General features: G+C 46.2%; 2 protein-coding genes across 4 annotated transcripts; both read left to right on the top strand.

Annotated features, from left to right (window-relative positions):
- The first annotated feature begins 3060 nt into the window (after nucleotides 1-3060).
- Nucleotides 3061-9058, top strand: CCT4 (chaperonin containing TCP1 subunit 4). Its single transcript, XM_064709797.1, has 14 exons — nucleotides 3061-3319; nucleotides 3740-3792; nucleotides 4030-4119; nucleotides 4711-4819; nucleotides 5335-5477; nucleotides 5740-5861; nucleotides 5945-6077; nucleotides 6401-6540; nucleotides 6734-6830; nucleotides 7135-7245; nucleotides 7509-7639; nucleotides 7720-7954; nucleotides 8447-8560; nucleotides 8846-9058. Exons 1-14 carry the CDS (start codon nucleotides 3202-3204, stop codon nucleotides 8861-8863), a joined length of 1614 nt encoding a protein of 537 aa, XP_064565867.1. The 5' UTR covers nucleotides 3061-3201; the 3' UTR covers nucleotides 8864-9058.
- Nucleotides 9059-11103: 2045 nt separating this feature from the next.
- FAM161A (FAM161 centrosomal protein A) lies at nucleotides 11104-19663 on the top strand. 3 transcript variants are annotated; one of them, XM_064709794.1, is made up of 7 exons: nucleotides 11104-11223; nucleotides 12286-12533; nucleotides 12971-14149; nucleotides 14599-14766; nucleotides 16713-16812; nucleotides 17237-17388; nucleotides 17977-19663. In XM_064709794.1, exons 1-7 carry the CDS (start codon nucleotides 11104-11106, stop codon nucleotides 18614-18616), a joined length of 2607 nt encoding a protein of 868 aa, XP_064565864.1. In that variant the 3' UTR covers nucleotides 18617-19663. The 3 variants fall into 3 exon arrangements, with proteins under 3 accessions (XP_064565864.1, XP_064565865.1, XP_064565866.1); XM_064709795.1 differs by lacking the exon at nucleotides 14599-14766; XM_064709796.1 differs by lacking the exon at nucleotides 11104-11223 and having other exon boundaries at nucleotides 12389-12533; nucleotides 13027-14149.
- The last annotated feature ends 5959 nt before the right edge of the window (nucleotides 19664-25622 follow it).

Here is a 25622-nt window from a genome sequence, read left to right as displayed (position 1 = left end):
AAGCTCAGCCTTCACCCTGCCATGGCAAGTCCCAAACTCAGAGCCTGCTCTGGGTCAGTCCCCAGCTGCTGCCACCTGCACACCTGCAAGGATGGAACCCACCCATGGCCAGGGAGCTCACACTGGACAGGGAACGAGGATGACAGGGGATAACAAAAGTGGATAACAAAACCCCCTTAAAACAGCCACACAACCCATTTCAAATCCAGTATAATCCAGTCTGTCCCTGAGGGCTGCCCTGAAGCCCAGCCCCAGGGAGGAACCCTGCCAGACCAAAATTGTTGGTGAGGAACCCACTGACCGCAGCAGCTCCAAACTTAGCTCACACCCACTCGAGATCCAGGCTCCGCCCAGCAATGGAACAAACCGACTCCAAAGGATCCTTAGCACCGCGGGAGCTGCTTTTGCCAGGCACGGAGCCATGTGTAACTGGGACAGCACTAACCTTCCAAATTTCCTTCCAAATCCTGGAGCATGCCTGCTCCCAGCTCTAGGGCACCTCTGAGCTGCACGTGGTAACTGCTGGTAACAGGGCACAATCCCTCTGTGTTTTCCTCTCAGGTCCTCTGGGACATGCTGAGGCAAAGCCAAGCCCAAAGCCCAGCTTAGCAGCAGAGAAATGACACCTGCCAGCACCCAAATTTACACAATATCCTCAGAGGCAGCCGTGCCACTGACTGCACACACCCAGGAGAAACCAGGAGCTGCCTGGGACACCACAACAAACCCTGAATGATCCCTAACCTGGGGTAACAGGGAGGTGACCAGCCACAGCCCAAACCTCCCTCAGCAGCTCCTTTAAAACCTTGGCTCTTTATTGATTGCAGCTTTTGCATTTGTGCTAAATACCCAGGATTTGGTACTGCTGCTATCCTTGCTGGCTGTAATTGAGCAGGGTCAGGGTTCACAGTGATTTTGGCCACTTAGGGTGTGTTTGGGTCATTTCAGAGGTGATATAAATCCAGATGTATCCAGAATATTACTGGAGAGACCTTTTCCCTGTGTATGACCTGGGTGTGCATTTCCCTACCTTTATAAAAAAACTGCTTTCCTCTCTGCCTGCTAAAAATTGAATATAAAAAGGCAAAAATCATCCACTTCCAAACCCTCTTCTCAGTTATCTGTTTCAAAGGTGTATAAATCCAGCAAAGAAACAAAATCAAAAGCAACTTCTAAAAATGGTAGAAAGATAATAGAGTCATGATTTCCTTATTTCTCCATTTTGACAACTGCCCAAATGCTGGGTTTGATGTCTCACCATGAGGATGTGTTTCAGTTTCAATGAGCTCCTATAGGTGCAGGTGCTTGAAAATGGAAAACAACCTCAAGAGCTCCCATTCTCCACCTGTTTCTTACACCTTGCTGGTGCAGGGGAACATTTCTTGGATCATTTTCTTTACAAAGCAGCACTTTTACCCCTGGCTTTTCACACTCAGCCAAAGATATGCCATAAAAATTATGGGGTTTAGGTATTATGTGGGCATTTTCCTTTCAGTCAGAGCTCTTGTTTGAGCTGCTGTGTTTTACTGTGAGCACAATACAAAATGAATTCACTTTGTGGGTTTGAGTATGTGCTTTGCATCTAAACCACATTACATTTGTATTCTGTTATAACTTAAATAGCTATTCAGAAATATAAAATAAAAAGAAAAAAAAACACAGGAGTTTCTTGTAGCAATACAGTGGTTAAGCTCATCCTAATAGGTATAAACTATTTTTCAACTCTAACCTTATTTTTAGTGAGGATAAAGGCTACTGCTCTGCAATGGTGCTACAAGCTGAGCCTCTCAGACACATGGCTGTTACAGGCTGTGTCAGGCTGTTACAAAAAATATGCCTTGTATGTGTTCTTTTCCTGTAAGTCAATCCTGTCTAAGCTCACCTATGACAAAGCTGCTGCTCCAACCCCTTTTTTGCAACGGGTTCTGCAAAAACCAGACCTCCAAAAGCTACCAAGGACAGGTGGGATGGTACAGCAGGTCTCGAGCTAAGGAGGGAAAAGCTGCAAGGCGCCACACCGAGATTTATAAAAGGGAAAGGCTGCCGGGCGAAGAGTCAAATCATCCTTCCCCCAGCTGCCGGCTCCCTGAGGGATGAGAGCGGCATTCCCGGGCTGTGAGCCCCATCCCTCCCTCAGCTCCGGCTCCCTCAGAGCTGAGGGCGGGAACCCCCGTGCTGTGAGCCCCATCCCGCACCCTCCCTCCCTCAGTTCCCGAGGGCTGAGGGCAGCATTTCCCGGATTACGAGCCCCATCGCTCCGTCAGCTCCGGCTCCCTGAGAGAGGATGGCGGCATTCCCCGGGCTGTGAGCCCCATCCCTCCCTCAGTTCCCGGCTCCCTCAGGGCTGAGGGCGGCATTCCCCGGGCTGTGAGCCCCATCCTTCCCTCAGGTCCCGGCTCCCTCAGGGCTGAGGGCGGCATTTCCTGGGCTCTGAGCTCCATCCCTCCCTCAGGGCTGAGGGCGGCATTTCCTGGGCTCTGAGCTCCATCCCTCCCTCAGCTCCGGCTCCCTCAGGGCTGAGGGCGGCATTTCCTGGGCTCTGAGCTCCATCCCTCCCTCAGCTCCGGCTCCCTCAGGGCTGAGGGCGGCATTCCCCGGGCTGTGAGCCCCATCCTTCCCTCAGGTCCCGGCTCCCTCAAGGCTGAGGGCGGCATTCCCCAAGCTGTGAGCCCCATCCCGCTCCATCCCTTCCTCAGCTCCGGCTCCCTCAGGGCTGAGGGCAGCATCCCCCGGGCTGTGCCCCATCCCTCCCTCAGCTCTGGCTCCCTCAGGGCTGAGGGCAGCATCCCCCGGGCTGTGCCCCATCCCTCCCTCAGCTCCGGCTCCCTCAGGGCTGAGGGCAGCATCCCCCGGGCTGTGACCCCCATCCCTCCCTCAGCTCTGGCTCCCTCAGGGCCCCCCCCCCCTAGCCGCGCCCTGGCGCCCCCCAGCGGTCACGAGCGCAGCGCGAGACGAGCCCAGCCCGGCCCAGCCAGGCGGGAAAACCTCCCCTAAGCCCCTGAGCCGGCGCGCGTCTCGTCTTATAGGCGTCCGCGCCGTTCGCCGGCAGGCGGGTGGAAGGGGGCGTTTCGCTGGGCGGTGGAGCAGCGCGCAGGCGCGCGGCGGGCAGCCCGGCGTGACGCGCGGCGGAAGGCCCCGTTCTGGAAGCATCCCGGCCCGCTCCCGTTCCCGTTCCGCTCCCGCTCCGCTCCCGGCCCGGCCATGCCCGAGAGCGCGGCCGGCAGAGCCCCCGCCGGGGCCGGCGGCAAGGCCAAGGGCGCCTACCAGGACCGCGACAAGCCCGCCCAGATCCGCTTCAGCAACATCGCCGCCGGCAAAGGTGCGGCGGCCGCGGGGGGAGCCGGGCCCGGCCCCGCGTGGTTCGCGATTGGGGCGGGGGGCGATGGATCCCCGGGGCTGGCACCGGCCGGGCCGTGCCCGGCCTGCGAGCGGGAATTGCCTGGGTGCGGTGCCCGGGATGCGGCCCTGGGCGCTGACACGAGCTCCGTTCTGCTCCTTTGTGAGTGCCCAGAGCTAAAATGGCTGCAGACAAGGGGCCCAATAAAAATGGTTTAAAAACAAAGAACTGTGGAAATCAGGCCTGAGGCTGCAGCGTTTTCCATCGTTCCGCTCCTTGGGATCCTTTACTCTGCCTGGGGGCTTTAAAGGGGCAGGGATTTTCTGTTTAGAAAAGATGTTTGAATGATGGAGTGTTTGTAGTGCTTGAAATCAGTTTGGAAACGTTTTCTTCTCTTCCCAGCTGTTGCCGATGCAATTAGAACGAGCCTTGGACCAAAGGGAATGGATAAAATGGTAAATTTTGTGTTTTAAATTCTAAAAACATTAAGCTTACTGGAGATACTGTAAATTCAACATGTCTTTTAGATGATGCCTTTTGCCTCAATTTTTTCCCACGTTCCAGGTATTTAAGGGAAAGTGGGAACTGAATGGACACGTTGGTTTTGAAAATGATGCTAAACAATATTTTGAGCCTTAAATGAGAGTCTTGCAGCTGCTGATCAGCGCTGTGTTCCTGCCCTTTATTCCCAGATTCAGGATGCTAAGGGAGATGTGACAATCACCAACGATGGTGCCACCATCCTGAAACAGATGCAGGTTCTGCACCCTGCAGCCAAAATGGTGAGTGGGTTCTTTTCTATCTTGTGTGGGTTTGAGGAGCATTACCCAGGATGGTGACAGAGCAGGAGATTTTGTGCCTTGTGCTCCAGGAACATTTATTTTGATTGTGGCTTGTGCTTAAGAGTCACAAACCATTATTTATTGCCCATGTGCCTTATGCACAGTCCTTCTGTATGTTTTAAAACATAAGTAAAAATGAAAATTTAAAAAAGAATGTTAAGAAAATGTGGCTCAAACGTTCATGTATCGTTTGAGAAGGAAAAACTCATATCCCAAACCATTGGGACAGAAGGGAATGAGTGAAGGTATTACCAGGTGGTCTGAGGATACAGTAGCTGGTCCTTTGAGATGTTCAGTGTTCATGGATTTGGTTGTGGTTGGAGATGAGCTTCCTGTGACCCTTCTCCAGGGAAGGAAAAAGCAAACCTGTTAAATAGGTGTGTTCAGTTTTAAATTTGGGGAAAAAAGCTCTGCTTCTGGAAGTGACTCACTGTCCCTAGCTGTATTTTGGCCAGAGAAGTGTCTGGGTATGATTAAACAGCTCTCTCTCTTTTTTTTTTTTTTTTTTTTTTGCTATAATTTTTCCTTTAGTTAGTAGAGCTGTCAAAAGCACAAGACATTGAAGCTGGTGATGGCACCACCTCTGTTGTGGTCATTGCTGGAGCTCTCTTGGATGCCTGTTCCAGACTCCTTCAGAAAGGTAAATAAATTCATGTAGCATGCAGGGACTGTGGTACTGCAGTCACTTTGTCCTCTTGCACATGTGGGATGGAGCTTAGGGTAGCTGTAATCAGTTGGAAGGGTAAAGGGTGCATCCCACATTCAGGGAAACTGGGGAGTTCCATACAGGGCTGGAAAAGCAGGTTTGGAAAATCTGCAGTTTAATCAGTGTCAGGCTCCTCACAGGCATCAGCTGAACAGCAGCAGCTTTGGGAATGGCAAGAGAACTTGGAGAAATCGTTCCTGGGATGTCAGGGGTTGCAGGGGACTTGTCTGTGAAGACAAATCCCTTAGAATGTTACAGCTTTTCCCCCCAGGTTTAGTGACAGGAAATAATAAGGGTCATACACTGGTGAAGAACATTTTGCTGAAATGCTTCAGTTCTTTCTGACCTGAGCACCTTGAGTTTTAGAATGGAAAGAGATGGGGAAGAAAAAACCAAAAAGTGTTTGGAAGGGTGGAGTGTCTGAGAGGCCTGTGTTATTCTCTGCACAGGAATTCACCCCACCATCATCTCGGAGTCATTCCAGAAGGCTCTGGACAAAGGGATTGAGGTGCTGACCAACATGGCCCAGCCCGTGGAGCTCAGTGACAGGGAGACCCTGCTGAACAGTGCCACCACCTCCCTCAACTCCAAGGTACAGCTGCCCTGCACTGGCAGCTCCTGCCAGGCTCTAAGAAAGAGCAGTTCCATGTTCTGCACATCCCTGGGGTGGGTTCCCCTGGAATCACTCATCTGTCCTTGCCATGGAGCAGCCATGAAGGAGATTTCCTTGTTAAAACATCTTTGTTTCAAAATTCTGGCATCAAATATGAAACACAATGGCAATGTTGTTGTGAAAGTGCTGTTAATCAGTGTGAAGCCTCTCACCATGGTTTCTGTACCATTGAATCCCTTAGGTTGTGTGTCAGTATTCCAGTTTACTTTCTCCAATGAGTGTGGATGCAGTGATGAAGGTGATTGACCCATCTACAGCCAATAGTGTGGACCTCAGAGATATTAAAATTGTTAAGAAGCTGGGGTAAGAAACAATTTGTACTTAGATATGTCTGTGTGACCTCAGTTTCCCAGAGTGCTGCAGTGATGGGTTCTGTTTGTTTCCAGGGGCACCATTGATGATTGTGAACTGGTTGAGGGACTTGTCCTCACTCAGAAGGTGGCAAACACTGGTGTAACCAGAGTGGAAAAAGCCAAAATTGGCCTCATTCAGTTCTGCTTGTCTGCTCCAAAGACAGATGTAAGTCAGACTGTGGCTAGAGCAAATCCTCATCCCCTAGGACTTGGCACAAGCAAAGAGAATAACAAATATTTTTTTAAGATGCTGTGGTGTCAAGTCTATGCCACAGCTAGACTGTGATGGGTCCTAAAAACATTACAGTTGGTATAAAAAATTGTTTAAATTATAAATTATGTTTAAATTACATTTAAAATTGCTTAAATTTCAATTCAGTGTTACCTGAACTGTCTCTAATAGCATTTTGCTGTTATGCTTATTTGTTTAGAATTACAGCATTTTACACACATTTGGACACTTGCTTTTCTCTTTTTAATTTGAAACAGATGGACAACCAGATTGTTGTTTCTGATTATGCTCAAATGGACAGAGTGCTGCGTGAGGAGAGAGCCTACATCCTGAACCTGGTGAAGCAGATCAAGAAGGCTGGCTGCAATGTGCTGCTCATTCAGAAGTCCATCCTGAGGTACCTTAATACCCAGGCACCGTTGGAATTGTGTGGAAAACTGAGGCCAAACACAGCCACACTTGGCAGAGTAGCAGTGGCTGTGCCTGTAGAAAGCAGCAGCACTGTCTGTATTTTGAGTTTGATGACATCCTTACTTTGTACTCTGAAGAGTTTGAGCACTGGGACCTGACTCCTTCCCTCTCGTTTTCAGGGATGCTCTCAGTGACCTGGCCCTCCATTTTCTGAACAAGGTCAAGATCATGGTGGTTAAAGACATTGAAAGAGAGGACATTGAGTTTATATGCAAGGTAAGGTGGGTCATATAAATGAGCAGCAGTGTTTAAAATCTACCCTAAAACTAACTGTCCAGCCAGGGCCAGTTTATTGTGAAATTTTCACAAGTTTCATGTTTTGACTATAATGCAAGAGCAGACATTGCCCTAAAAAACATTTCCTGCTTTGCTGAGCAGTCACACTTCTGTAGAAGGATTCAGGACAAAAAGCTACAGTCCCTTCTGCATTTTACTGTCCTATGCAGAAGAACAACATGCAGTGTACTTGCTGACTCTGCAGTCAGCCTCTGGATTAATTTTTTTCCCATTATTTTTTCAGACAATTGGAACTAAGCCTGTGGCTCACATTGACCAGTTCACCCCTGACATGCTGGGCTCTGCTGAGCTGGCAGAGGAGGTCAACTTGAACGGTTCTGGGAAACTAATAAAGGTGAGTGAGGGACAAAATGTTAATACCTACTTACCATCTGTCTGCTATTTTAATAACTGGTGGCTTTGATGTTTTTTACTGTGGAATTTATTACATTTAAGTATCTATTTCTGAGCTCTGAGTAACCACCAGCTTCAGTGGTGCAGTGGTTTTGCTTGGCTGGACATCAGTGCTGTTACAGGATTTGAAAGTGCCAATGGCAATGTCTTTTTGTCCCAAGCTTTTGCTCTTCCCCAGTGTCAGTGCCTGGGTTTATGTTTCAGATCACAGGCTGCACAAACCCTGGGAAAACCGTGAGCATCGTGGTCCGCGGCTCCAACAAACTGGTGCTGGAGGAAGCCGAGCGCTCCATTCACGATGCCCTGTGTGTCATAAGGTGCTTGGTGAAGAAAAGGTAACGTCTCACTTGGGTTATTGCAACTCCTGGAGGCTGGCTGTGTGTGAGGTGAGGCTAATGGGCATCCTGTGCCCCAGGGCTCTGATTGCTGGCGGGGGAGCCCCGGAGATCGAGCTGGCGCTGCGGCTGAACGAGTACGCGCGGACGCTGAAGGGGATGGACTCCTACTGCGTCCGTGCCTACGGGGACGCGCTCGAGGTCATTCCCTCCACCCTGGCTGAGAACGCGGGGCTCAACCCCATCTCCACGGTAACGGAGCTGCGAAACAGACATGCCCAGGGAGAGAAAACTGCTGGCATTAACGTCAGGAAGGTAATGAGGATACCTGGGTGTTACAGGGGAAATGCTTAACTTCCTAAGGGTTGGACTGGGGAGAGGGCAAGGTGCTAGCCTCCCTAAAATTAGAGGGAAATGACAGCTTGTTCTCTCAGGAGCTCACCCTGAGCATTGATAAGAGCAGATAGTACATGCTTTATGCATACAACAGGAAACATCTCATGTTTCCACAAAAGCATTTCAGCAACACCAAAAGATCCATTTAGAATGATCCATCAGTAGGAAATGCAGTAGAAGGTGGTCATAAGTTGGGAGTAGCACCAGTTTTTCTCAGCTGGCACTGTTGACCTTTTTTGTTGGCTAATTTTGACTGGATGTGTCAAGTGCTTGGGAAGAGATGTGTGCTGTAATGCCCCTGTTGCAGGTGAAAGCCCTGTGATAGTCCAGGAGTTGATTGCCCTCAGAATTCTGGTGCTAAATGTGCCTGTAGTGTGTCTTGCACAAAGTGAAGGCTCCTTGTTCCCCTAGGGTGGCATTTCCAACATCCTGGAGGAGCTGGTGGTGCAGCCCCTGCTGGTGTCCCTGAGTGCCCTGACCCTCGCCACAGAGACCGTGCGCAGCATTCTCAAGATTGATGATGTGGTGAGTGGTGTTGGCATCCTGGGCTGGGTTATCCTTCCTTCACAAGCACCAGCACCTTGTCATTCACCTGCTGTGCTTCAAAATGCAGTTACTGTGCAGAGTACTCTGAGTTTCTGTGCTGCTGCTTAAGACCTTTCAGCCTTTTAATAACTGCAGCTAATGAATTATAAATGCTGCACCATAAAGCAAGGAATTAGAGTCACTAAAAGACCAGGATCTTTATCAAAGGAGGAATTGTGATGTATCCTGTGCTTTCTTCTGCCTGACTGTGTGTCCCCCCTGCAGGTGAACACTCGAGGATAAGCTGAGCACAGGTGAGGACCAAGGCCTCGAGCTCCTGCCCTGTTCTGGAATTTGGACTCCTCACCAAAAGCGCCTGTGGGAATTGTCTTAAACTCCACCAAGACTGACGTACTTTGATCAGGTTTAACTTAAGTAACAGTTGGTTTTCAGAAAGAAAATGCTGTTTTATCAATAAACATGCAGAAGTCTACCTGACTCTTTGTTGGATAATTTTGTTGGGTTTGTTACATTTGGTTATGTTTGCTTTTCTCTGCTCCACTTTAGGGCTGAAAAGTCTAAGGTGATCAATCGCCTCTTGTGATATATTCTAAAAACACCCTTGAAGTGCACTCCAGTAACACTGAGCTGGCTCAGAGCTGCCTCTCCCACAGCTTTCCCTGAGGGAGTGCTGGTGCTGCCCTCAGCGGTGCCTCTGGGAGCATCTGCAGTGGGAGCCCCTCCCATTCCTGGCTCTCCTGAGCTCTGCAGCGATTCCTGCTGCCATCCCGTGATCCAGAGCCCTGCAGGCTGTTCTTCACAGCCCTTCCTCCCCCTGCCCCCTGAATAACTGCCTTTCCCACAGCTGCTGAGAAGGCAAACGTACACTGCTCTATAATAATGCAAATCAGATTTCCAACTTGTGATTCTGAGCCTGACATTTTGAATTAACCCTTTCATCTCCATTATTGCTATAGTGAAACAACCAGATTCCTTTTAATGTTTAAAGGACAGTGTTTCTTCCATTTCTTCTCTCATTTCCATTCATGATTGGTTGGAGCTGGAGCTTTTGAGTAGATTTCCACCACGGTGGTGACCTGCTGTTGTGACTTGCCAAGTAGAACAAACAGATTAACTCAACTACTAATTAATAAATTAGACAATCAATTTAGGCATTAATGCTCTGCATTAATTATTCATTGCCTGTTTAAAATTGCAAACAGTGCCTTACCCCACAGGGTCACATCCAACAATGATCTTAGTTCAGGTACTATGATTAAACCTTTCGTCCCCCATTACCACGGAGTTACAATTCTTGACAAGAATTCCAGCAACAATTGTGTGTGATTTAGTCACAAAAAGTATCTGTAATTTCACTACATTAAACAAGTCCATCCAGCATTCATTCCTACTTGTAGAGGAAGAATGTTCCTGCTTGTCCTGATAGAGGATAGGACATTCCTAGGGCAGAATGTTCCTAGTTTAGGATAGAATATTCCAAGGACAGAATATTCCTGTTTATCCTGGTTCAGGATAGAATATTCCTAGGGCAGAATGTTCCTGGTTTAGGATAGAATATTCCTAGGACAGAATACTCCTGTTTATCCTGGTTTAGGATAAAATACTCCTAGGACAGGATGCTCCTGCTCCTCCTGGTTTAGGATAGAATATTCCTAGGACAGAATATTCCTGTTTATCCTGGTTCAGGATAGAATATTCCTAGGACAGAATATTCCTGCTTCTCCTGGTTTAGGATAGAATATTCCCAGGACAGAATGTTCTGGTTTAGGATAGAATATTCCTAGGACAGAATATTCCTGTTTATCCTGGTTCAGGATAGAATATTCCTAGGACAGAATGCTCCTGCATTTAGGATAGAACATTCCTAGGACAGAATGCTCCTGCATATACTGGTTTAGGATAGAATATTCCCAGGACAGAATGTTCTGGTTTAGGATAGAATATTCCCAGGACAGAATATTCCTGTTTAGCCTGGTTTAGGATAGAATATTCCTAGGACAGAGTATTCCTGCATATCCTGGTTTAGGATAGAATATTCTTAGGACAGAGTATTCCTGCATATCCTGGTTTAGGATAGAATATTCCTAGGACAGAGTATTCCTGCATATCCTGGTTTAGGATAAAATACTCCTAGGGCAGAATGCTCCTGCATATCCTGGTTTAGGATAGAATATTCCTAGGACAGAATATTCCTGTTTATCCTGGTTCAGGATAGAACATTCCTGGGACAGAATGCTCCTGCTTCTCCTGGTTTAGCCCTACCCTCATACTGCTTACCTGAAGTACAAATATCAAACCGGAAAAAGCTTAATGATTCAGGGCGCAAAAACCGCGGGCTCGCCAGCGAGAATTGGATGTTCCCACTAAAATCCTGCGAGAAATCAGCTAAAGCTCCGCACGGACAGCGACGGCGAGCGGGGCCAAGCCCAGCCCGGCCCGGCCCGGCCCGGCGGCGCTCGTTGCGGGCGTTACCGCGGCCCGGGGCCGCCCCCGCGGGGCGGAGCGCTCGGAGCGCTGCCGGCATGGAGGACGCGCACCGGGCCGCCCGCCTGGCCGCCTCCTGCCTCCGCACGCCGCTCGACCCGCGCACTCGGGCCCCCGCCGCGCTCTACGAGCGGGGCCCGCCGCCCGCCGCCGCGCAGGTACCGCGGGCTCCCCGGTCCCGCTCCGCACACGGGCTCGGCGCTGCCTCCCCGGGCACAGGGGACACACGGACACGGACACACAGACACGGGCGGGGGACACCAGGCAGATGGCCCGGGCACAGCAGCGCCGATCCCTTAATGCGCTTGCGGAGCAGATGGAGGGGGCACTGCCTGCCCTGCTCTGCTCTCCCTGGGAAGGGCTGGGGCCGCTCCGCGGGGCGAGGAAACGAGCGGGGTTTGAACACGCCGGTTCCGGGAGGTGCGGGGTGCTGGATCCCAACACTTCAGGGGTTTTGCAGCGAGAACCTGACAAAACATAAAAAAGATTTTTAATTTTTTTTATTTTTTTTTTTATGTCAGAGCTTATTAAAATACCCTTGCTGGTGTGGAAAAGTAATACTCTAATTGTATTTATAAAGAAACTAGCCGATGATTTTTTTTTTTTTTTGCTTAGAACAAAATGAAGCTTTTGTGATGCTTCCTGCTAACCTGGTTTCAATAACTTCTCTGACTCGTGTAAGCTTTAAAAATGCTTAAAGAATGTTAACTGCACACAGCTGCAAGCTGACAAATAGTATTGGAAATATAAGCTGTGCAGAATTCCTGTCATTTCACAGTAAGTTATGGAAATGGCATAAATATGTATGCACCACATCTCTAATGACTTATTTTTAGAGTGGTTATGGAACTAGGAGGCAGGGAAGGTTCTGTTTGCTTGTAAATAAAGGCATTTTTAGAGCTGCATAGCAATCGAGGAAGAATTACACTTTACAAAATAGTTATTTTTTACTTTTGGTAAGTCCTTTTCATCATATTTCCTCTTATAAACATATTGATTACAGGGCAGACTTGGGAATTTTTACAGGCTTTAAATAGGACCCTTAGGATATAAATTAATATGCAATAAGATTATTCTATGTACTTCTACATTAACATTTGTATACAGGTATCTCTATTTGTGTTACGTTACCATTCCTTAGACTTAATTAGGAGAAAGCAATATTAAGAACCTTGTTCCCCTTCCTTCCAGCAGAAAAAATTTAAAAACATCTCTTCTAGGATGGCTTTGACTTGGATTCAAATACCAACAGAGAGCAGGCCTCCCCTCCAAAGAGAGACTGTGACAAATGGATAGACTTTTCCAAAATGTACAGTTCAAATCAAGAGTATTACTTGAAGCTGGAAGAGTTGAAGAATGCCCACATGGAGACCATGGCAAAACTGGAAAGTATGTATCAGAACAAGCTGTATTTAAAAGGAGTACAAGCCCTGGATAAGAGAAATGACACCTCTCCAAAGTGCTGTAGGTAAGTTTGGGGGCATTTTTAGCTGAAGATTCCCAAATGCTTTGCAGGCAGCTGTACAACCTTTGCTGCGTGTGTTTCTGGGCTGGAAAGCGTTCCACTCCCACCTCTCATAACCAGATAATCAGAGAAAAGTCAGTTTTGGTGACAGAAACGCTTCACCTTGCTGGTGGTCTGTGAGGTTTAGAGGTGGCTGTGCAGCAGGGATTGGGCTGCACATTTAGGAAAGCACAGGGCCTTTCCCAGGTCAGGAAGTGCTGACTTGGTGACCAGCACTAGAACCAGGATCTGCTTTGAGTGCTGCTCTTTTCCCTTCTCTCCCCCTCAGGCACTCGGTTTTGGTTCTAGTGATGATTGCTTAGAGTGGAAGTCAGCAGCTTTGCATCAGTGTTGGACTGGCTCAAACCAAGGTTGTTTTCTTTCCCCCCTTTATTTTCAAGGCCAACTTGGGACAAGAGTTCATATCAGCCTCTTAACCTGCACAAATCCTTTTCAGACTCAGACTTGAGCGATCCCTCGGGCCCAAGCGTGTCGGACGCGTCTGATGGAGAATTAGTGTTTGAGGAGAACGGCAGCGAAGCTGGATCATCCTCATTTGCTAAACAGCAGATTGAAAAAATGTGGGATGGGTTCTGCCTGGAAGATTACATGTCCCGTGCCAAGCCCAGCCTGCCCAGCTCACCAGCCTGCAGGAAAGCGCACAAGAAAGAGAAAGGGAAAGCGTGGTCCCCCAGAGTCACCGTGCCCAAGCCCTTCCAGATGACCATCAGGGAAGCTCAGAAGAAAGAGCAGAACGTCAAATCCAAGTCACAGATTGAGCTGGAAAACCACCTGCTGAAGAAGCAGCTGGAGGAGGAGGCGGAGTGCCAGAAGAAGTTCCGAGCCAAGCCCGTGCCCGCCGCCGTGTTCCTGCCGCTGTACCAGGACATCGTGCGGCGCCGCGAGGAGCGCAGGAGCTCGGTGAGGGAGAGGAGCAGGCTCCAGCTCCTGGCCACGCAAAAACCCTTCAAGTTCATGGAGCGAGAGAGGCAAAGGTGTGAAGCCAGAAAAATGCAGTTAAAAGACCTTTCCCCACCTGAAAATAAAATCAAAGTGTTCAGAGCAAAACCAGTCCCCAAATGTGTTTATAGTGCAGATTTCCATGACAAGGTGAAGGAGGAGGAGCTCTGCAGGGAAATCAGGATCAGGATGAGAGCTGAGGAGCTGCTGCGAAATTCATCCGTACCCAACAGCAGACTGGCCTTAAAAGGGACCAACAAAAAGAAGAAGCACAGGAGCACTGAGCCAAAGCAAATGGAGCACAAGGTCAGGATCAAATCGAGCGTTCCTGATTTTGACCTCCTACATGAGAAATTCCAGAAACGCCTCCTGCGACAAAAAAAAGTGAAACCCCTCACTGTCTGTGAGCCTTTCGACCTTTGTACTTCATACATCCCCTCAAAAAAGGACAAGATCTTGAAGGACATGCAAGAGGATGAGGAGAAACTGAAGGAAACTCGGTGGCCGTTTGCCTCTCCGAGACGGAAGCCTCAGTCAGGGGCAAAGCCTCATCTGGAAGAGGGAAAATCCAAACCTCCCAGAACCACAGAATCCACCAGGCGACGGCTGCAAGCCCTGAGGTGACTGCTTGGAGATGCTCTACTTCATATATGTTTGAAAAATAATTTTTTTTTATTAGTAGTATATATTTGATATTTTATTTGGTATTATTTTTGGTATTTCTACATATGTAGTTAATTCTTGCCTACAGTGAATATAGGATTGAATTTGTTAACATAAGGGCATATAATATAAATTTTAAAACATTTAAATATAGGATTTAATTAGTGTTTATTATTGTTAAAGGAACACTAGTGCATTTTTGTCAGCATGCCCCTAAGAAGAAGACAAATCACTCTGATTTCCCAGGATCTCCTGGATGCCTTGAAATGGCACATGCATTGTGTCCTCTCATAGCAACCCTGTTTTCACCCTGTTGTTCTCTTTGGAATCATCTTTGCCAAAGCTTCCTTTGAAGTCTTGCTCTAGGTTTAAACTGAATTCAGCCTTAGTTTATTTTCCCCACCAGGAATTCCCTTGAGGAAAAGAGAAAGCTGGAAGAACAACAAAAAAGGAACAGAAACAAGCAGAAACAAAGAACGAAAAATTTCCAGAAAATTGTGATGGCTCGGGCTGAGGCCAATGACCCACATCAGAGCCTAGCTCAGATGTCTAAACCCAGATTAAAAACATTCAGGTATTTTGTTGCATTCCCCTGAATCCCAAACACCTCATTCAACAATGAGAAGGAGAGGTTTGGGATTGCAGTGTATGTTAAACATACAGTGTGTAAAAAATAGCATAGTCTAAGTTTAGATACTTACATGTGGTAAATTAAACATGGTGCAAGCAGCTGATTCCAAAGTGTCCAAATTTAGCATTTCAGCTGAGAAACTGATGCCAACCTATATTGAACTCAGAGTATAGAAATATACAGCATATAGAAATATATATATTTTCCATATTAGATTATTATAGACTCAGTAACAGGAGAGTCCTGTGTTTTCTCCATTGATGTATCAACTAAAGAGGAAAAGGTTGTAAAAATCGAAGGGAAAGGGGACAGTGTGGATACAGAATATCCTTGCAGAGCTGGATACTGCACTGGTGTTGGTACAGCTTTGGTGCAGCAGCGAACATTTCACAATTCATTTCTCTGTCCCAGCAGGTCCCCAGTGAAGAGGGAAGTAAAAGCAGGAATATTTAACTTCCCAGTGTAACAGCAGTGAGTGAGGAAGCTGCTGGTGCTCAGGAGAATGGGATCCCAGGTTCCCTGGAGGAGATGCAGTGCCCAGACTCTGTGTGTGTCACACAGAGCAGAACACGAGGGCCTTCCTGGAGTGCTGTAAGCTGCCACTCCAGATGGCTCCAGCTCTGACACAGCCCTAACCCCATGGCTGCTGTTTGCCCTCGTGTTTGGGGCTAATTTAACCCTTTCTGCTTTTCTAATCCTAAGAACAATAAATCCTGTCTGAACAAGGCTGTGGTGGGGTTTGTGGTCTGGCCTGGCACGGGGGTGCTGCTGCAGCATTGTCAGTTTAAGGTGCTGTTATGTGGGGGTGCTGAGGCACTGACTGCTCTGCCCCTGTTGCCTCATGCCTGGGCAGGATTCAAGCACAAATCCCAATTTCCAGTAAGCTGGCACACTGTTGATAACAGGAGCTTTATAATCTGAGCGTCCTCACGATCTGCTGACTCTGGGACAGGGAGTTAAGGGGCACAGTGATTGCAGATGTGGTTTGGGTTTGTTCAACAGCAAATTTCACACTGCACTGTTCAGCTTAATCAGATGGCAGGAGAGTAAAACGCTGGGTGTAAAATGCTGCTGCTGCAAAGCAAGGTCACTCCCTGGTGCAGCTGCTGAAGCTGACGGTGCTGATTGCAGCCCAGCTGGAATGTGTCACAGTCTGTCAGAGGCAGACAGACAGACGGACATTCAGAGCAAGGAAGGGAGGTTCACTTCCCAGCATGGTGAGGGGTTCAGAGGTGGTCAGGGGAGAGGCTGGAGGGAGCAGAGGGGTAAAGGGCCCTGTGCCCAGGTCAGAGGCACATCCCAGAGCTGCCTGTCCCACCCTGAGGGTTACAGCCCATTCCTCCTGCATTATCCAACGCTCTCTGTGATCCCAGAGATCATTTCAGTTGGGAATCAACAGTTTCATTCTCCTGCTCTACTCACTGGCCCCTGACAAACCAACTCAGGAAAAAGGTGTTCCATGATCCAGGACATGGCCACCTCTCTTGAGTGATCAGCTGCTAAAGTAGCAAGATTCTCACCTTCAGACTTGAAAAGTACTGGTCTTTATTTAATGCTCTTAATTTCCTGTGGTGTATTCTGTTTAACTTTGCTTACTTACAACTTGCTTTCTTACAACTCGAAGATCTGTATGAAATCAGCATGTAAAAAACCCTAAATATCCAAATTTTTATGCCTAGAATCCAAACTCAGCCTCTGTTTAAGTCCAGTAGCCAGGACCTGCCTCTGCCTGGCCAAAGGGACTCCTTCAGAGATGAGTTGTTCAGTACCTCTAATGTATCTTGAAGTATGACAACATTTAATTTGTTATGAGCAATTTAACTGCTGTAGAAAATGACTCCTTGTACTATAAATTAATAATGATTTCTCTCGTGCTCTGCTCCCCTTAGGAACAACGAGAGGCAGAGAAGGCAGGAATACTTGCAGGAACTGCAAGAAATGGAAGAAAGAGTGAAACAAATGCCATTGCTTTTTGAAAGAGTCACTCAGGTTGCCTTGTTTCTGAACTATTAATTAATCCTGACTGATACTGAATAAGACATTTGTGCTCTGACATTTTTAGAAGAAACTTCAAAAGCACTTTTCAGGGCAGAGTTTCTCCATTTCAATCTCTGTTGCCCCATCTCCATGTAAATATCAGTAATTTTTGGGATGTGCTTGCACAGGGAACACAGAACTGTTGTAAATGTGTCTGGTTCAGTTCCAGCATGAGTAACCCTGACCACAACCAAGCATTGCTGCTACAGAAAAGTAAAATCTGGGATAAAATTTTGAAGTATTGTTTTGCCATTCTTACCTGCAGTGAACAATCATTTCCACTTGCCAGCAGCAATTAATGAATCAGAGGATTGATATAAATAAAAGTATCATTTAATACATTAGATAACATTTAACCATTGTGGTTTTTCTACAGAAAAATGCCAGAATAGCTGCAGAAAAGTATTATTCAAACAGGCTGAGGGCACTGGGGATCTGCCCAGAGTTTGTTTCAAAGAAAGGAGGAGCAGCCAAATCCCTGCATTTCTCCACTGCTGGGGATTTCACCTCCACTGCTGGCAGAGCAAGGTACAGATGACTGAAGGCTTTTTCTTTTTACCCACTATGTATCTAATAAATAGAAAATTTCCATGTGAAGATTTAAGAGTTTTTTTAATGATTTTCAGTATTTTCCAAGGAACTATTTGACTATGTGGTATGTTAGCATTAGTGTGTATATTTTTGATTGGTTTTCCTGAATCAAATATAATTTCATAAAACAGAGGAGAGCTGCTTAACCAAACTGGTTATGTAATGCACTTCAAAGGAAAAAAAGAAGAAAAACATTCCTTGTTTGTTCCTTTCATCCAAAATTCTGGCAGGTTGCTGTAAGTCACTACCTTTAAATTTTAGATTATTTTTTAAGTGAAACTTATTAAAAATAGTTTTAAATATCTGTTGGGTGTTATGATTTAAAAGGAAGAAGAAATTAAAAAAAAAGGAATATATAAGTAATACTATTTACTTTCTAGCATAAAAAGAGACTCTTGTGTGCCCCCTTCTGTTTTCCTTCCCCAGCTCCACCCTAGCCAGGGCTACCAGGCTTTGGCCTGGGTTCCATAAAGGTGGAAAGCATCTTCCCAGAGAATAAACCCCCCATGCAATTTGTCTTTTCAGAGTCACCAAGGTTAAAGTGAGAAAAATTCAATTCTTGGAGGAAGCAGCTGCTGACAGTCCCCAGTCTGAGCAGTCCTGGGAGGAAGAGGAGGAGGAGAAGGGAAAAGGTGTCAAAACCTCCACCCCCGATGGGCAGTGCAGTGACCTGGAGGATGGGGCCGGCCTTGGGCCTGGATCCAGCCAGCACAGTGACCAGGGGGAGGAGGAGGAGGAGGAGGAAGGCAAGGCAGACCTGTCACTTGGCCATTCCCAGGAGGAAGAGGAAGAGGAGGAAGAAGCCAAGGCAGGTCCATCCCATGGCCATTCCCATGAGGAAGAGGAAGAGGAGAAAGAAGCCAAGGCAGGCCCATCTCTGGACCATTCCCAGGAGGAGGAAGAGGAGGAAGAAGCAGAAGCAGGCCCATCCCATGGCCATTCCCAGGAGGAGGAAGAGGATGAGGATGCCAAGGCAGGCCCATCCCATGGCCATTCCCAGGAGGAGGAAGAGGAGGATGAGGATGAGTCCAGCCCCAGGTCTGATGGCTCCCATGAGGAGGGAGCTCAGTCTGACCGCGAAGCTGAGGGTGCTTTCCAGTATGAGGATGAGGAGTATGAGAGTGCTGGCTCTGAGGAGAAGACCAGTGATGAGGAAGGGCACTGAGGAGGGCTGGGGCTCAGGAGCCTCTCTCACTGCTGGCTGTGCTTTTTGAAGCACTTTCTGTTTTTACAATATTGCTTCCTCTGGAAACCATCCCTCCTGCCCATGGTTATCACAGCACTAAGCAGGTCATGCTCTCTTTTCCTTTCAGGAAGAAATTATTACATCTTTACCTTCTACAGTTGCTCCAGATGAAGAGAATAACAAAATAATTCAAATTCTTGAAGCAAATGTTTAAAGCCACCCCTGGTTTGGAATGAATTCTGGTCTCATGTAGAATCCTCTGTGGCAGCAAGCAAAACATTTCCCTGAGCTTGGCACATAACAGGCACTCTAAAGATCAAGATATATTATTAAATATTGTATCAGACAGCAGAGGAAAACTTGGTGCTTTACTACACACCCAAAATTCTGTGAATTTGTACCTCTTAGTTTAGGAGCCCTGCCAGTGCAGGAATTCTCTTTGTTTTCCAGTCAGAAAGCTCAAGTTGCTCTTTTTCACCAAGAAAATAATTTATTTTGTATTACTGTTCTTTGTTGCACTCTTCAGTGACATTGGTGCACCTGTGTTCCCAAAGTCAGCTCATTATTTCATGACAAATTACACAATAATTTAATAATAAATTTCAGAGTGCTGTGTAAGTGCTGAGGCAGGGCAGGTTTTGGAGCAGGAATTGCCATTTTACCCCTGCAAAAGGGGAATATTTTTACCTCAGGGAGCTCCAGTTGAATGAAGCTGTGCAAGGGAGTGCTTTAATAGCTCTTCTTACACACTGACTGCTCAGGACTTCAGCTACTCCACAAAAACTCCCCAAAAATGTTTGGGATTTGTTTCTTTTCTTGTATCAGTACTCCCTTCCCCTACTATTACTGACTTCCTTGCTAAAAAAATCTGTCATCCTTTTTTCCCCTTGTTTTGTTACACACTTTCTCTGTGTTTGGAAGTTTTTTAAGCATTCTTACTCTTATTTATTTTTCAAGTGCGAACATAACTAATGTGAATTTGAAGCTTTTTTTAAAACTTGAATAAAGTATCTGTGCAATTATTAATCCTTGCTTCACAAGGCAGTTTGCTTGTGGTTGTCAGTATTCTGTAACTCTGAGGAGTGGTACAATTCCCAATCACCAATTTGGGTACTTGTCCCTTTAGGAAATCAAATCCTGTTCTGAAAGAAGGCAGAGGAGCTCTAAATTATGTTCTTTTTCTCAGATTATTTGAAATTATTTCAGAGGAAAAAAGTCAAATCTGTTTCTAAGATTTGACAGCATTCAGCTAAGTGTTCTAAAAGAACAAATACGAAATTATTGAACTGCTAAGCTAGGGATTGAAAATACCACTACAATTCCTGTGAATGTAGAGAAAGTAGCAGATCCAACACTTTTTTAAGGTTTTAGAAGGGGTTGGGAACCTGTGTAAAATTTAGATTGAGCTTGTCACTGAACTTTTAAATATTTTAAATATAAACCTTCATAACAACAGAATAAATGAACGTGATAAACATGATTTAACCAGGAAGGGTTAGGACAGATTTTGGAGGTTATGCCTCAGCTTTTTTTAGCATTTCTGGAAAAGAAAAACAGAACTGTGTGGACTAAGGAGATCCAATTGATGATGGTCTCCCAAGATTTCCAGGAAGCATTTCTAGGATATAAAGTGCTAGAAAAATACCTGAAAGAAACCAACTTTTTTGTAGGGAAAGAAAGATCCTCATGAATGACTGAAGAAACCTTGAGGTATTAAAGAACCACTTATGGAAATCCCTTGGAGCAGCAGAGTTTTCAGGCAGGGAGGATAAGGAGATTAAAGTCAAAAAAGCCGTTCAGAAATTGCATTACAAACATAAAGGGATAAACATTCCAATAAGGAATTAAAAAGCAAGGAAAAATCAGAGATGACAGAATAGAAATGGAGACACACAGGTCAGGGTGGATTAAACCTCACAAAGCAAAGTACAGCAGTAAAGAATATTTTAAACAAAGAACCACCATGTACACCTGTCAGGAGATGAAAAATAGTCTGGCCTAAAAACCAAGTCATGATTTGACCTCTTATTTTTCTTTTTTTTTCTTTTTGCAAGGAGGATGATTTAAATTTAGAGAATCCAGAATAACTAATAGGATGAGAGCACTGGAAAAAAACCCAAAACTCTATTTAAAGATAAACCCCAATAAGTTCAACAGAAAAATCAAAATCCAAAGGTGATGTGATAGAAGCATTTTAAGGCTCATTAGAGGAGAAATGCTGATGAGTTGTGCTTTCAGGGAAGCCACCTAGCAGGAGGGAGAGGAATAGGAAAGTTTCTCACAGATTATTGAATATTCTGTCTTTAATATTTTAATTAATGGACACAGCACAAAAGTAGGAACTTGTTCAAAAATTTGCAAAGAAAATGAGGAAGGTGTATCTGAAAAAAAGGATTTAAAATACCACATGGGAAGAAGGGGGTAACTTTGCATGTGAACTGTAGCATGAAATAATTTTGAAGTGCAAGAATAGTGTTTCTATATAATAATTATATTTATATTCTGACATAAGAAGTCAGAAGTTTGGGATGTTGTGCTTTTTGAAGCACTTTCTGTTTTTACAATATTGCTTCCTCTGGAAACCATCCCCTCCTGCCCTTGGTTATCACAGCACCAAGCAGGTTATGCTCTTTTTTCCTTTGAGGAAAAAATTATTATATCTTTACCTTTTACTGCTGCTCCAGATGAAGAGAATAACAAAAGAATTCAAATTCTTGAAGCAAACGTTTAAAGCCATTCCTGGTTTGGAATGAATTCAGGTCTCATGTAGAATCCTCAAGGCTTCTCTAATGGGAGCAAGCAAAACATTTCCCTGAGCTTGGCACATAACAGGCACTCTAAAGATCAAGATATATTATTAAAGCTTATATCTAACAGTGTTAGAATTATTTCTAAATTATTTCTAAAATAACAGTGCTCTTTCTGCCCCATTGCCCACAAGCTGAAGTCAAGCATGAGTTTTGTATACAGAATACATTTGGTTTAGTCCATTATTACAAGATATGGCAGCTGCTGGCTTACAAACATGAAACTAATGAAATCAGATAAATGAGATAAAATGAGATAAAATTTAAGACAGTTTGATGCCTGTTCCCAGGGCCAGCAGGATGTCCCCAGCCATCACCCCTGTCCCACGGAGCTGCAGCCCAGGATTAGCCCTGGGACAATCCCCCACAGGCCCAGGGCTGTGGCACAGAGGACCAGATGTTAACAGGCCAGAAATATTCTGATTTTCTGATCAGTAACACCATGAGACCAGGTTGGATTTCATGAGCACAAAACACCTTGATAGCCAGTTGTCCACAGGACTGAAAATAAAAATATTTGCACCTGCACAGCTCCAAACTTGCTACTAATAGCCAGGGCTCAGTGCCATAAGCAGATTACACAGGAGTTAGGCAGGTTACAAAAAGAAGGTTAGTGAGATTAGGCAGGTTGCTGATTAACTGTGGCAACCAGCTCCCAACACAGGCAGGAAATTCTGCTGGCCAGGATCATGAGCTGCTACAAACCACGTTATTCACATGATTCCAGACACAGCTTTCCACGCTTGTAGCTGCACCTGCTTCTCAGGGGAACTTGCTGTACTTTGTCATGTGTCTTCCATGCCATCCCACGTTTTTCTAAGATGGGTGAAAGGCACACAAAGTATGTTTGTAATGAGTAATAAAAGTAAAAACTCAAAAATCAGCTTTTGGTGTGTGATATTCTGATTAAGCTCTGCTCTGGGGAGCTCCATCCTGTGACACCTTTATCCCCAAGGGGCTGGAATTGCCAGGGGCACCATCCCAGCTTAGGTAAAATGAGATAAACCTACTCCAGCAATGAGCCCTCACATCAGCCACACAACCAGCTGAGTGTGTGAGGCAGCAGCGCTGGAAAAGGACCAGTTTGGGGTCCTGTTTGCAGTTCTCAGGATCTGACCTGTTAGAGATTGAGGTTTTTTAATCTATCCATTCCACTTAGCCCCAGCCCTGCAAACTGCCATCCCTGGAGAGCATGGAAGCACTGGGATATCTTTGAGTTTTCTAACCAAAAATGAGACTGCAACCACTGCTCAGCAGAATTCCAGCCCAAAGTGCTGCAGTTCATGTGCCTGACACGCAGGGGCTGCTCGTGATGCCACTGCAAATCTCCACTCCTGACACACACCTGCCCGTGGGTTCATGAAATTTGTGATACTGCAGAGCTGTGAGAGCTCCTGTGTCCCTCACAGTTTATCCCTGGGTGAATCCTTCCTTCTCGTGGTGCTCTGTAAATGCTGGTTTAGTTCAGGCCCAGCAGGCTGAGGCTGAGCTGAGCTCTGCTGCTGGAGCTGCCCGGGTACCTGTGTGCCTGCTCCAGCTTGTTCCTGAGCCTGAGCCCTGGCACAGAGCCCCTCCTGCTCCCACAGCTCCCTCTCCTCCCTTCCCACAGAGAGGCAGCTCAGTGCTGCCCAGAAATGCCCTCAGCTCCCAACCAGCCTCACAACCCCTGGGTAATATTCAGCTTTGTGTGAAGGGTAACTGGGGAAAAGCTGTGCAGGTTTGTGCAGCAGTCGGTTCTCTCTCAGACACCTCACAGGCAGCACCACACCCAGCTCGGCTCCCTGCCCTCCCACCCTCACTCAGAGACAGCAATTCCAAACTCTGGAAAATCCCAAAATCCCATTGGAGGGCACCCAGCTGAACTCTGCACTGCTTACCTGTGACTGCAAACGATTTAACACTAAATGAAAATAAAATTCACCCTGGAAGATGGTTCTGTGGAATAGAGCTCTCCTTTTTGGGTCAGATTTGCCACATCCCAAAAGAATTCCCATTCCCTGCTGCTGCTGGCAGCTGAAGGGGCAGGGAAACCACGAGGGGAACATCCAGGACCTTCCAGCACTCCCCCTGCTTTCCACCACCTTCTCACAAGTCCTGTGTCTTGACAAAGAAAACTCTGCAAAAAGCTTTGAACTCCTTGGGCAAAAGAAATTCTGGAAGGGCTAAATGTTAGGATAAAAGAGCCAAGTCTGTAGGTGAGATGCCTGAAGGTTTCTCAGAGAAAAAAAAAATCCAAAGAAAATGCACTTCCCAATTTGTCTACTTACACAAATCATCTTGCAATAACCAGCGGGTTTCCATGATGGGGTTAGGTTTGGGGACTTTCCTTTAAATACCAGTTTTATCAAAACCTCAGTAAAACACATTCCCCAAACAGTGGCACAGAGATACTGTAAATCTGCTTCCCTTCCATTTGTGAGTTGTGCTCCACCCTTGCTCACTGCCACAAGCCCCTTTCATACATCACCCACTCACCACAAGCCTCCAGCTCTGCTCTTTCCTTCAGGCAGCATCCTGCAAAATCATGGAAAAGATCATGGGCTGATTCATTATTTGTAATTTGTGCATAGATGGTGTGGATACATAAATGAGAGCAAAGGGCTGAGGCAGAAGGACATCTTGATAAAGCACCTGTGAATTTTTTTATCTTTTACCAACATCTGGTTTCAAATAGCTGTTTGAAATGAATTAAAAGTTTGTTTCAGGTGACAGGGAGCAGTCCCTCTCCTCTCTGCTGGCTACTTACTGTTGAACAGGGTCCAAATGTGTGAAGTCCAGACCAAAAAGTCCTTCTGAGCATCCAGTAACTCTCCTGAGCTTGCTGAAGTAGTAGAAATAATCTCAGGAAAAACTCCAGGGCACAAGAGAAGCTCTTTCCAGCCATTTTGGTGAGGATCAGGGGATGCAGAGGGGAGGGAAGATCAGATGACTGCTAATAAAGCAAAGAATGAGGGGAGCTGCTCCTTTGTCTCAGTGAGAACACAAGCACAGCCCAAGTGTGTGTTTCTTATTTTCTGCTTCATGTACATAAATCAGCTCTCAAATGCACCCAGGGATCTGACAATCATTTCCCCCAGACTTCTGTTTTAAGCCCAGCACACATTTTTTGTGGTTATTTTGGAACTATGACAGTCTTTCAGGGTTTTTATTTGTTTGGGTTATGGCTTTTTGGAGGGAGTGAGTGGGGGATTGTGTAAGGGCTTGGGGTTTTTTTTAGAACTTCCTGCAGCATAATCTCTTTGGACTCTGTATCCCAGACAGAGAATTTGCTGCAGAACATCTACTTATATCCCAGTCACACAAAGAACAATCACAACAAGAAGTATTGTGCTCTCTGCTATAAACACTGCTAGAACAAAATAGTAAGATTAAGGGGAAAATAGTTAAAAATAGAACTCTTTTCTTTCCAAAGGAAATAACATGATTTTCACCCCAGCCTCTCTTGTCATTGTTACAACAATGGTTCATTTTGGGCCATATCTGACTGCACTTGGAATCAGGAAACCCTGGCACAAATGTGCTACAGCAGCTTGTGCTCTGTTTGCACTGAATGCCTGGGCCAGCACTGCAGCTTTCAGTGGCTGCTAGAGGTTAACAGAGCTGTTCCAGGGGTACCATTTTCCTGGAGCACAATTCCATATCCCAGAGCTCCAGAGCCCTGCAAACTCTGCAGTCAGGATAGTGAGGGTGACTTGTTGCAGCTTCTCAGCTCTCTGGATAAACTTGGCCATTTTGCACTGGGGCAGGTGCTCAGTGGCCAGCTGCTGATCAGGCCTGGATCCAGCTTCACAAAACAGGAACGTGTGGCAGGAAAGCACCCAACAGCAATTTCCAAGCATTTATTCCCAGGGAGATCCCCACCACTGGCTTTGTAGGAATTATCACTCAGTTCTCAGGATCTGACCTGTTAGAGATTGGGGTTTTTTCCTCTATCCATTCCCCTAGCCCCAGAGCAGGATTGTGAGCTGCAGACTGCCATCCCTGGAGAGCATGGAAGCATTGGGATATCTTACCTGCATCCCCAGAATTCATCTTCACTGCCACCACCAACACAGTGTTTCTCTTCACACCACAGCAAACACAAAATTCATGTTGAGGCTGCTTGCTTCTTTCCTAACTAATATCATCCTTTGATATTCCTGCTATTTTTCCCTAGGAAAAGCTAAAAAGCCATTTCA

Source organism: Zonotrichia leucophrys, chromosome 3 (assembly GCF_028769735.1).
Source record: "Zonotrichia leucophrys gambelii isolate GWCS_2022_RI chromosome 3, RI_Zleu_2.0, whole genome shotgun sequence".
Taxonomy (NCBI): domain Eukaryota; kingdom Metazoa; phylum Chordata; class Aves; order Passeriformes; family Passerellidae; genus Zonotrichia; species Zonotrichia leucophrys.
The sequence above is the reverse complement of the archived record's forward strand: the minus strand, read 5'-3'. Positions and strand labels throughout refer to the sequence as shown.